At 48.1% G+C, this 12,847-nt stretch overlaps 1 protein-coding gene across 2 annotated transcripts in view; it reads left to right on the forward strand.

Annotated features, from left to right (window-relative positions):
* Sirt2 (Sirtuin 2) overlaps positions 1-12,847 on the forward strand; it is a 299,336-nt gene that overhangs the window by 13,211 nt on the left and 273,278 nt on the right. For both annotated transcript variants that reach the window (XM_055073194.2, XM_055073193.2), the window contains exons 3-4: positions 1,505-1,544; positions 7,269-7,388. In XM_055073194.2, coding sequence (XP_054929169.1) covers positions 1,505-1,544; positions 7,269-7,388 — 160 coding nt within the window. The remainder of the gene's footprint in view (positions 1-1,504; positions 1,545-7,268; positions 7,389-12,847) is intronic.

The following is a 12,847-nucleotide window of genomic DNA, read 5'->3' on the forward strand; positions in this document are numbered from 1 at the left end:
CATTCAGTAAATCAAGTGACTGCTGACCCATTATATCAGCGTGCACTACCAATATGCGCTGCCGAACGCTTCACATCGCATGAGAGAGCGCACCGTGCGAGTGCAGAGTGGCTCGGGTGTGTTGTTTTTGAGTGTAGTGGCGGCAGTACGGGTTCTGCGCACTGACTACGGTTGGTTACCGCCGCTTTAGGTAAAATAAATTGAATAAGGAAGTGTGAAATGTTTTATTTTGTATGAATCGACAAATATCGCCACGAAACAGTGCGTGTAAGGCGCCACCAAGAAGCCTACTATAAACTACCACACGACACATATTTGAAAGAAACACATTAAAGTTCCTTGTAAGTTCCTTGTCTTGTTCTTTTTTGCGCAGTTTTTCTTTGTTCTCATAATGTCATACCAACTACCCCCTCACCGTACGCTTCTATAAACTACCACCTACCTTTTCTATACTACACTCCACCACCAACCAAATGCCAAAAGACGTGTTCGTTAATGCAATATATCTCAAGAGCACCCATCGACACCATGACGTTGAAATGACATATGCCGGAACTACTACATGGTGCTGTTTATTTTCCGGTTTTGCTAAAACTGCCAATCTTCGCACGTCGCTGGTGGAGGCGTGGCCAAGGCGATAAGTTTCGCAGTAGGCGAACATTTCAGAATACGGGCCCAGGTATTGTGGTTTCATACTGGCTCGGGCTTCGTGCTACCTGGAAAAGCATTATGGATGGCATCAGTGTTGACTAGTGTTTCTGCAGCAGCGCCTAGGCAGTGCAACAGGCCTATTTGTGCCCTGCCATGTGGACACCTGGTATGTTTTTGCTCTTGGTAGGGAGAGACACTGGCTACGATTTGAATTTTCGACTGTTTCCACAGCAAATGTCCATGTAATACTTGCACACATGGTGACTATGTGGTCTACACACAGCTGTATGTGTGTTTTCAATGACCAAAAATGAGGGTAAGCGGCGCTTTCATTTCAGCTACTGTTCCTTTGCAGGACATTTTTGAATTGAAATAAGCACAGTACACAATCGCATAAATCTGCAAAATGCCATGCATGCTGGAAGTTGTTGCAGTTTACCGCTTGCTTTTAAACTTGCCAATGCTGGCCGTGCTGAATGCAGCTGCAGACTACCGACCCAGCATGCCGCACAGTTACTTCCGTCACTGTGAAAACTGCCTTTGCCTTCTTTGCCTGTGCCACAACAGCTATTCATCATTGCATACAGTCGGCAAGATAGTTTGTGCAGTAGGTTTGCACAATGTAGTCGGGGAACCATATAACTGAGCTCATAACTGAAGGAATTTGCTGAATTGCGCACAGTTTCCTTCTTTTGTTGCTGTGCTTTAGTTCCATGGAGATTTGTAGAATAATTTCAGCCTTATCTTTTCCCCAGTGCTGTTCTGGTGTAAGTAGATGTTCCTGTATGAGATTATTCTTTCTTTGCATGCTTTTAAACCTTGGAAAATAATTGTTTCCTTTCCTCTCTTGCAGGAGGAAGAGGAGGACAAAGCTGAGCAGCCGGGCGATCTCTGTGAGTTGCATTGGGTTTGTTCAGCAGGCCTTAGCGCTCCGTTGCACACTTGGGCTGCTATGCTGGGGAAGCTACAGAAGATGTTCAGTCATCGAGTTGTATCACTCGGAACACTACGGGGTCGTCATGGCCGTACACATTCGCGCAAACATGCGTGTGAGGCTGCCCGTATGAGCTGCTCGTGAAAAACTTGAAAAGGAAAGCATCAAAAAGAAAAATAACCTAAAGCAACAGAATAGCCATATAACACGGTTCGCTTTTAAGGATTGAAACTATTCATTGACTACTGAGTCAAAATTTTCACATAATTGCTGGCACTCTTTCTTGTGATGATGAAAGCTACTGCAAGAAGTCTTTGTAGTGTTGCATGGAATAACGGAGTATTTATTTTATTTACAATAGATCACAGGGCTTCTGAAGAAGCATTGAAAGAGGGGGGCACAGAACGATCAATAGAGAGGTATGTCAGCATACAACAACTACAACAAAGCACTGGAAGGTCATCAATGTACTATGCTGACCTAATTCAGTATGCAACACAAGTGAAATTATTACACAATATTAGTATGTCTGTCTAGTTGTTCATGAAAATGGTAATGGTCAGTGACAATGGCTCCGGGAAGATCGTTCCAAAGTGCAATGGCATGTGGTAGCTCCGAAGATTGAAATGCTTGATTCCGTACAAAAATGCGTATGATGCTCAGGTTATTATGTAGACGACGTTACATGCGCGTGAATAGTTAAGCGACGAGATGGTAGGATATGAACGTATTAATGCAATGGATGTAAAAGTCAAACGGAGTGACAGGTATCCAATGGCTGGAGCTGAAGTTCTTGTTGTAAGATAGTAAAACTGTAATGGGGGGCAGTCGTAGTTAAATTATATAAATTGAGTGGCCCTATTTTGGATTGACTCTTGTTAACGAAGTACTTCACATGAGGAGACCAGACTGCTGAGGCAAATTCTAGCTGTGGGTGCAGAAAGTTATATAGGCTAATTTATGTATATTAGCGATAGCTGCAGTTACTATAGCTTACACAAAGGGGAGCTGCTGCTGGATCAGGTCTGGCTTCACTGGCCAAGCCTGGCAAGTAGTCGGAAAATGCTGAATACTACTTACATGATAACTTCAGGGGTGGTCGTGAGTTGCAATTTCGGTTTTAGAGCAGGCATTGTAAAACTTGACCACTACATAACAGTTATGATGTTCACAAGAATCACAGGAAGCTCAACTATAGTATAGCTGCTGCCATTTGAAAAAAAAAAATAAAACCCAGTAATGCTGACAGAAAGGACAGTTTTAGTGGGAAACGAAGCAAATGTTTTAGGGGGCTAGCAGAGAATTTCTCACGAGAAATGCTGGCAATGACATGCTTACACTTATAAGTTGCATTTACAACTTTACTCAGTCACTTCTCAAATTGTAAAGAAGGATGCACTAGCAATCAACCGGAGGCATATGTCATCAGTAACAGCCTAGCTCAATGTCAACTTGATGTTGAAAGAGAGCTAGGGGACTTTTTTATTCTTGTGGTTTTAGAGCAACACTACTGGAAGGAGAAGTACATATACTTTGCAACCTTTTTTTCTTTTTTGTGAAGCATAAAATCAGGTCGTATGGTGACCTATGCAGATGGCATGTCTCTTTTACATGTTGGAGGTCAAGTTCTGTGATGCCTTTACCTTTAATATTTCATAAATATATTCACTCCTTTGCATCACTGCAGGTAGATTCTTAGTGATCGCATCAAGTGGTAGTCATCATGATGCTTCCGTGTCATGACAAACTGCATGAGACCTAGCTATACTTTAGTTGCATTTTGAGGACACCTCCTCCTAAGCCATTCTTTTTGCTGTAAAGGTTTCATTTTTCTAGTAGAATGCACAACCTTGCTAGATGAATTGATTCATTGATTTGTTATTAGTGGTTGATAAAATGTATTCAACATATAAATCAACAGATGTTGGGAGACTTGGCACACTGGCAGCATCTGTGTTATTTTCTCGTGCCTGCTGTTTGGCGAGTCTACTGAAATTTAAGCACAGAAGGGCAGCCGCTGCAGCAGCCCTGTTACTATATGGTGTGGCACTGCTGAGCTTGAAGCCATAGGTTTGATCCCAGCCACGGAATTTGGATAGGGCGAAATGCAAAAAATGCTGGTGCAGGGGTGTGTGAATACTGAACCGTAGATTTTTAATCGAATCGAACTGCAGAAAAACTTATCACTAAGTTTATTGCTTTCATATATTGGGCAAAAAAAAAAAAAACACAGTGATGCACATGCTCGGGAGCTTTGCCTATGGCAAGAATGTAGCAAGCTATCAGTAACTTGATAACTTGTGTCCACAAAAGCAAGTTACACTCAAAGCACAGCGATAGCAGTGAACACGGTCGGCGATCGTTGAAATTTCATCAGCGAGTCAAGCGCGTCGGCTTTTATACACGAATTATCAAAGGTTACAGAGTAATCGCTGGCACCCGTCTGTCTTCCAGAAAGTGCTACACAATTCGCGTTGCGCATGCATGCAACCACATTACACAAGGTTCAGTGACAACAGGTAGTGGATAAAACCATCGATAACATTCGACAAACTTCCGATACATGCCGGCGTGTTCTGTGCTGAGCAATGACGGTGAAATGTGGTCACCCGACAGAGATCAACAAGTATACGTGCTAATATACAGTACAGTCTACCTTTATTAAAGGGAGCTCCAAATTAGTACACCGGCACTTATTGCAGCTCAATTTCTAGAACAAATGTCTCGAAATATTTTTTTATCGATAGAATGTCAGTTGACTAGAATCAAGTGATTGTTTTATCTCCAAAGCTAAAAAAATTAGTAGTGTTATGGGGTACTGAATACCAGTCAGACTCTTAGTTGAACAGTGAACCTGTGTACACTAAAGCCTCATTAAACCGTACCCGTTTAAACAGTAGTTTCGTTTTAAAAGTAGTAAAGTTAAATCCCCGACTTAGCGGCCATTGAACATAATGTGTTTTGTATCCGTATAAGCCAAACCGGCTTATTGCGTACGTATCGATTAACACGTAGTGTTTCCACTTTTTGTCGTGTAAACACAGTGGTGCGTTGTCTCGATCGGGCGGCCCGGCAGAACAACAAGCCTCAGAGATCAGCACAACGGCTGCCAAGCGCCCTGTGCGTTTGCGCGTAAAGCCACATCAACATCAGCATCATTTCGGTGCCGTGTCAGAGAGCGTTGTGGTGTCATGCAAGCGAGAACTCACGTCATGCCGAAACTCGGATAAAAAGACTCCGGGTGCTCAGCACAAAAGAAAAGTTAGACATCGTTCGTGCTATCGAACGTGACACGAAAAGTCGGCGCTGGCATTCGACAGGGTCTACTGTTGACTACGGTGTGGGCATTTGGAATGCAACGAAGTTGCTCGGCAGCACTGCTGCTACCACGAAGACATGTCGGCTACGAGCTTCGGCTTTTCACTATCGTTGCCTCTGTTGTTGCCGAAGTGTCGCCTAGCGACAGTGATAAGGACGACACAGAAAGTGACAGCATGGGCGATTCAGGCCCGACAGTGGCAGAAGCTGCACGTTACGTCAGCCTCATAAATGCAATCGTCGCGACGAGGACAGCACCCCGCAATGAAAAGGCGCCTTGCAACTTCTCCAATGCTACCGCGCCTGTGCATGGAGAATATGCAACGCCAACGTGGAATCTGCCATGCGAGTGTTTGCCGAGAAGAGAGGGCTGGCTCACAGCTTCAGCAAGTTTGAGGCCGCTGTAATCGCTGCTAGGCCGCCGTGGCATCAAACGAAAATAACATGTTTGTCGCGCGAAGTAAATAAATACTGCATGTTTTTTCCTCTTTCATCACACTCCCTCCGAGTTCTGTTTTTGACAGGTAAAAGGGCGATCTTGTGCTGTTTCGGTTAAGCAGCACTACCATTTAGTACGTACCTTTTCCGAGCTCCGGCCAACTACGGTTTAACGAGGTTTCACTGTATTATGGCAATCTTTTATTGCATAGAAAGTTTTACTTTCCAGTTTTCCTTCAAAAGACTGAAGGGTGTTCCAATCTTTATGGCAGGCGGGTTATTGTAACGGCAATCTGCGCGACAGATGAAAGCGCAGACCGTGCATCACGTGACTAAATCACTGCTACGCCTGTAGCCATCGTTGGTGCTGTGCGGGTCGTCGGTGCGCTGTTTTATTATTTGATTTTGGGAAGTTACCACAAGAAAACACGAGACTTGAAGAAAGGGACAACAAGAAGCGGTACTGACAACTGATGATTAAATGAAACCATGGCCAAGCTTATATATATCAGACACACATGTGCACCTGAAAAGCAACTTAAGAACTAATAAGAACGCAGAGCCACCTTAAGCAGGGGTGCGATACGAGTACTAAGATAAGAGTACTAAGTACGAGTAACGCTGACAGACTGAGGCACCAAACACGTGTATATCACATGGAAAGAAACAAGTTCTTTCTGAGAAAGCGCAACTGACAGCGAGCTAACGCAATCACCATCCTTAAAGCGTCGCACCTACCGGTTTGTCCAATGTAGTATCTGCCACACTTTTAGTGGAACTTTATATATGACACGTGTTGTGCAAGGCACATGCAAATTTGTATGCTTCGTTTCACAGGAGGCCGAGCCCGTGCTTCCTCTTCCCACCATGCTGCACAACTTCGAAAGTTTACTTGGTGCTGAAAGGACAGCATCAACCCCATGTTTACCAGAAATCTTTTTAATATTATGGGAAACCTTAGGTATGTGGGGTAGTACTGTAAAATTATTCCTACTAGCCTGTTCATTAGAAATTGACGTATCTTCGTCCTTTTTTCAAAGCTTGACAAGCAATGATTTGGCAACTGAAAGAAAAAGAAAGCTTGGAAAACCCGGCTTTTCCAGACGTCCCACTTGAAGTTTAAAACCAGAAAGCTGTTTGTGGTGACATTATATTAAAAGCGCTGATCTAAAACTTGATGATGAGGCTATACTCCACTTTATAAGCTTTGACTGAGATGAATATTGAAAGGCAGCAATGCCTTTTTGTACCTAGCCTCGAAGGCCCAGCAAGCATGGTCAGCGGAAGAAAAAATCTAACTTTAAATCTAAAAATTGGATCTCCACATCGGGTCAACGTCAGGGACGATGTGCAAGAGGGCACAATCGCTCACAGGGACAAAGTGCGCCCACTGGCGGCCCGTCTGCCACATGCTCGGCGCTCCCGTTGCATTGAAAACAACCGAGTGAGCCGTTCACTTGCATGGCATCGAGCACGAGGGGCTCTGCGCAGGACTGGGAGAGTCTCTACACCGGATGTATCGCATATTAAAAAAATCTAACAGTAAATGTTCGACTTGCAAATGGAATTACTCTGCCATTCGCTGTTCGATTCGGTGATGTTTGAGTATTCGCGCACCCCTAGTAACTATATTTAGGTGTGTGTTAAAGAATCCCAGATGGTCAGGAAAAATTCCAAGTCCCCTACTAGTACGGCGTGCGTCATAATCAGATTGTGGCTTTGGCACCTAAAACCCCAGAATATCATTTAAATTATTTAGCTTTAGTTGCATTTGCTCCCGTTGAAGCGCACCCTCCGAGTAGGGGAATTGAGCACCAGAAGGAGAAGGAAGGGCAGAAACATTTTCACTTTGGTGTGTAGGCCTAGGAATAGCCACCTAGGAATAGGCCTAGGAATTTTAGTTTTCTACAACTATGCTGCCTTTCAGTGAGCCACCTGAGCCAGTTCCTGTACCAGAAGCTGGGCTTGGGCAATGACGAGGAGCCCGTGCACATCCTTGACGAGCCCAGCATAGATGGAATTGTGCGATACATCCAGGGTGGCAAATGTGAGTGCAGCGCACGATGATCACCACTGATTGCGAGGGATTGTTCCCGATCTTGCATGCCTTTCCTTTCCTTAGTACTGTCCAGCTCACCAACATAGTCATGTTCATACCATTCTGGACACGATTATTATTGGGGGACAAGGTACACCTCAAAGGGGGTAAAGTTAGTGTACTTCTCACACTCGGCCTGAAAGCAACGAATGACCACTGCACACTGATGCTTTCTATTGATGTGCAGCGCTAATGATGTGTATATTCTCATAAGAGCCCATCGATTGTAACGCAAGTTTTTAAAAATTTTTGTTGCTTGAATTCGAAACTCGCATTATTTTCGAATAATCGCAGAATTGACCATTTTAAAACATATTCTGAATCACGCTCATTCTCAACGTTATGGGGACGCAGCGTGTTCACAGATGGTGGGACTGTTTAAATGCAAGGCCAGTCAGAAGAGCTCTGTGGACGTGGTAGTGGCCTGGTACTGTGCCCGAATGAGTGAGGTCTTTTAAGAACTGCTTGATCTCAAACAAGCTCGACAGCATGAAAGATGACTGGACTTTTGGGCGATCACTTTTGTGAGACTCTGTTCGTTCCCGCGAAGTGTGCGGCCGACAGTGCTCGCGGTACCGAAGCGAGCTTGGCATGGCGCCAGAGACAAGTTTTGTTATGGTAAAGCTATCTCCAAAAGTGACTGCCCTAAAATATCCCCCAAGAAACAAAGCTCCTTCTCGGATGACGACGATGCATGAAGAGAACGCGTTGCCAAATTGTGGTTCAATAAAGGCGAATTTTTTTCTTTTTTCATTCATCCCGTGTTACATCCGCAGCATTAATTTTTTTTATTTGGCTTAGCTAGAAACTCGACCATCTCATTACATTAGAGTAAAGATGGTATTTCTTACATTCATTATATTGTTACGTAGGAAGACGCAGACGAAAAGCTATGTACAAATATATTTACAAGGAAAATACGCTGCGCTTGGCCAAGAGGCAACAGCCCGCGCTAGCTTCTAATCGTCGTCGTCGTCTTCACACTGCTGGCCTTTCGTGATCGCGCATATTGTGCCGTAGCACTACCCCCGGCTGCAAAAGCGCCGTCCCGGAGCGACTAAAGATCGGACTCGGAAGCAGTGTAGTAGGCCTTGAGCCTACTGACGTGTACGACATCACTAGATGCCACAGGAGAGGACGAGGTTGAGGCCACAGGAGCAATTTCGTAAGTCACAGGCGTCACCTGGCGCAGCACGCGGTAGGGCCCTGTGTATCGCGAAAGGAGCTTCTCTGAAAGTCCGACGTGACGAGAGGGCGACCACAGGAGCACGAGCGCACCAGGTGAAAACTGTACGTCACGATGGCGGGCGTTGTACTGACACTGCTGAGTGGTCTGTGAGGCCGTCAGTCGAGCACGGGCAAGCTGGCGTGCATGGTCAGCGAGGGCGATGGCGTCGCGCGCATACTCGCTTGTTGAGACCGCAGCAGGAGGAAGTGCCGTGTCTAGGGGCAAGGTAGGTTCGCGACCGTACAGTAGATAAAAGGGAGAAAATCCGGCGGTGTCGTGCCGGGAAGAATTGTACGCAAATGTTACGTAAGGAAGGGCAATGTCCCAGTCGTGGTGGTCCTTGGAAACGTACTTGGCCAGCATATCGGTAAGAGTACGGTTTAACCGCTCTGTCAGGCCATTGGTTTGAGGATGGTATGAAGTAGTCAGTTTGTGTTGAATGGAGCAGGAACGCACAATGTCAGCGATAACTTTCGAGAGGAAGTTTCGACCACGGTCAGTCAGCAGCTGTCGCGGGGCGCCATGAAGCAAGATAATGTCACGCAAGAGAAAGTCCGCGACGTCAGTGGCGCAGCTGGTAGGGAGAGCCCGAGTGATAGCGTATCGGGTGGCGTAATCAGTCGCGACGGCTACCCATTTGTTCCCAGAAGATGACGTGGGAAAGGGACCGAGCAGGTCTAATCCAACACGAAAGAACGGTTCCACAGGGACGGTGATCGGCTGGAGATGACCGGCAGGTAGCACCTGAGGTGTCTTCCGACGCTGGCAGGGATCACAGGCAGCAACATAGCGTCGAACGGAGCGAGCGAGACCAGGCCAATAGAAGCGGCGGCGGACGCGGTCGTACGTGCGGGTTACCCCAAGATGTCCTGAAGTGGGTGCGTCATGCATCTCAAAGAGCACAGTCTGTCGTAGCTGTTTTGGCACGACAAGAAGAAGGTCAGAGCCGTCAGGGAGGAAGTTCCTTCGATACAGAATGCCACCCTGGAGGACATATCGGCGAACGGATGCGTCGGTAGGTGTAGAGCGCAGACGCTCGATAAGTGCTCGCAGCGATAGGTCTCGGTACTGCTCATCGGCGATGTTACCGAAGGCAGAGACAGAGAAAATGCCGTTGGCGCTACTACTGTCGGTGTCGTCAGGCTCGTCGACCGGGTAGCGAGACAGGCAGTCAGCGTCCTTGTGTAGTCGGCCAGATTTATAGGTGACAGTATACGAATATTCTTGGAGGCGTAAGGCCCAGCGACCAAGTCTTCCTGTAGGATCTTTCAGTGAGCATAACCAGCAAAGCGCGTGATGGTCTGTGACAACGGAAAAGGATCGGCCATATAAGTATGGGCGGAATTTCGCAACCGCCCAAACTAGGGCCAGACACTCACGCTCAGTGATGGAATAGTTGCGCTCCGCGGGTGAGAGGAGCCTGCTGGCGTAAGCGATAACACGGTCGTGGCCACGCTGGCGTTGTGCCAGTACTGCTCCAATTCCGTGACCGCTGGCATCAGTACGGACTTCGGTAGGCGCAGAAGGATCGAAATGGGCCAAAACGGGAGGCGTTGTGAGAATGTCGATTAGATGAGAGAATGCAGAGGCCTCGTTATCGCCCCACTGGAAAGGAGCGTCTTTTTTCAAAAGGTCGGTTAGTGGTCGTGCTATGGCGGCGAAATTTCTCACGAAACGGCGGAAGTACGAACAAAGGCCGATGAAGCTGCGCACATCCTTGACACACTTCGGAACAGGGAAGTGCGTAACAGCATGGATCTTGCCTGGGTCCGGTTGCACTCCGTTCGCGTCAACGAGATGTCCAAGGACGGTAATCTGGCGACGGCCGAATTGGCACTTCGATGCGTTGAGTTGCAGACCGGCTCGCCGAAAAACGTCCAGGACTGCTGAGAGGCGCTCGAGGTGCGTAGCGAACGTTGGGGAGAATACGATAACGTCGTCCAAGTAGCACAGGCACGTGGACCATTTGAAACCGTGAAGAAGGGAGTCCATCATGCGTTCAAAAGTGGCAGGGGCGTTACATAGACCGAACGGCATCACTTTGAATTGATAAAGACCGTCGGGTGTGACAAAAGCAGTCTTCTCGCGGTCGAGATCGTCCACGGCAATCTGCCAGTAGCCGGAGCGAAGGTCAATAGAAGAGAAATAGCGAGCACCGTGGAGGCAGTCAAGGGCGTCATCAATCCGAGGTAGGGGATACACGTCCTTTTTGGTAACCCTGTTAAGGTGCCGATAATCCACGCAAAAGCGCCATGAGCCATCCTTCTTTTTGACCAGTACTACAGGTGACGCCCATGGACTATATGATGGTTCAATAATGTTCTTGGCAAGCATTTTGCGAACTTCTGCGTGAATAACTTGACGCTCAGCTGGTGACACTCGATACGGGCGGCGATGAATAGGAGGGGCATCGCCGGTATTAATGCGATGTTTGACAGCTGTAGTTTGGGCTAAAGGACGATCGTTAAAGTCAAAAATATCGTGGTAGGAAAACAGAACGCGGTAGAGTTCACGAGCGTGCTCGGAGGGCAAGTCGGGGGCAATCATTTTCCGTAAGTCAGCGATGGTACAATTTGCCGACTGCGATGGTAGAGGAGTATCGGATGAAGTGTCGTCTACTGCAATGGATGCTACTGAGTGATCCTCGAATGAACAAAGCTGGGCCAAAGACATCCCACGTGGCAGCACTTGTGTCGTCAAGCCAAAGTTGACCACTGGCAGGCAGACGCAATTCGCCGTAATAGATAAAACTGTATGGGGTACTGTGATCCCATGTGTAAGGAGGACGTCTTGCATAGGAGCCGCGATGTAGTGACCGTCGGGGACTGGTGGGGATGACACTAGGTCAACGTAGGTCAGTGCCGAAGGTGGCAAGCGAACGAAGTCGGCGGAACTGAGGCGACTGGGGTGTGGTTCAGCAGGATCCAGAACAGGCAGGTCAAGGCGGAGAGTACTGGCGGAACAATCGATGAGAGCAGAATGTGCGGAAAGGAAGTCTAAGCCGAGGATGATGTCGTGGGGACAGTGGGCGATGACTGTGAATAGCACGATTGTTGAGCGATCGGCGAAGGAGACGCGGGCGGCACACATACCAATTACGGGGGCTGTTCCGCCATCGGCGACACGGACAACAGGCGTCGTGGCGGGCGTGATAATTTTCTTGAGCCGGTTACGAAGGTCAGCGCTCATTACGGACAAATGCGCCCCAGTGTCTATGAGAGCAGACACAGAAACACCGTCGACTTGCACGTCAAGAAGGTTCAGATGAGTGGGCAAAGTCAGTAGAGGATTTGGCGGCGTAGGGAGCAATGCAGCGTCACCTCGAGGCGCTGCATCGTCTAGTTTTCCGGCAGGGAGCGGCGTCCGAAGGGAGTCGGCGAATAGGAGCGACGGGGCTGGGGAGAGCGAGATTGTCGTCGTTGGGGCGAAGGCGAACGAGAATAGGGGCGGTTCGTTGCAGGAGAATCAGTGGCGGCATTATCGGAGCGTGCGGCATAGGGACGAGAAGGGCCACCTGAGGGGCGAGAGTAGGCAGTATAAGTAGGCCGGCTCGGGGAACTCCAGCGACTACGACAGTGCCGAGAAATGTGCCCGATTCGATGGCAGTGGAAACAAATAGGCTTGTCGTCAGCAGTGCGCCATTCAGATGGGTTGCGGAAACGTGGTGGGTAAGAAGATGCGGGACGGGGCGAAATCGAAGAAGCCGGGCGGGTATTAGGGCGATCGGCCGAGCAGATGGTGTGAAGACCCATGTTTTCAAACTCCTGGCGGACAACTGCCTGGATCAGTGAGACCGTGACTGCAGATGTGTTGGTGGGACTGGAGTCGAAGGCAGCCGGATAGGCGGCCTCGATCTCACGCCGGACGATCCTGGTAACATCGGCAGTGTTGTTGGGACGAGGAGCGTCGGCACAGGAAGATGTCGCTGGGGTGTTGGGCAGACGGGCAAACTGCTGGTCAATACGTCGGCTTTTGGCGAGTTCCAGGCGGCGGCACTCTCTTATAACAGCATCCACCGTCGCTACGTTGTTGCAAACGAGCAAGTTGAAGGCGTCATCGGCAATGCCTTTGAGGATGTGCGAAACCTTGTCTGACTCAGTCATGTGGGTGTCAACTTTGCGGCACAGAGCCAAGACGTCCTGAATGTACGTGACATAGGGCTCTGTTGACGTCTGCACAC

Source organism: Dermacentor andersoni, chromosome 7 (genome assembly GCF_023375885.2).
Source record: "Dermacentor andersoni chromosome 7, qqDerAnde1_hic_scaffold, whole genome shotgun sequence".
Classification (NCBI taxonomy): Eukaryota; Metazoa; Arthropoda; class Arachnida; order Ixodida; family Ixodidae; genus Dermacentor; species Dermacentor andersoni.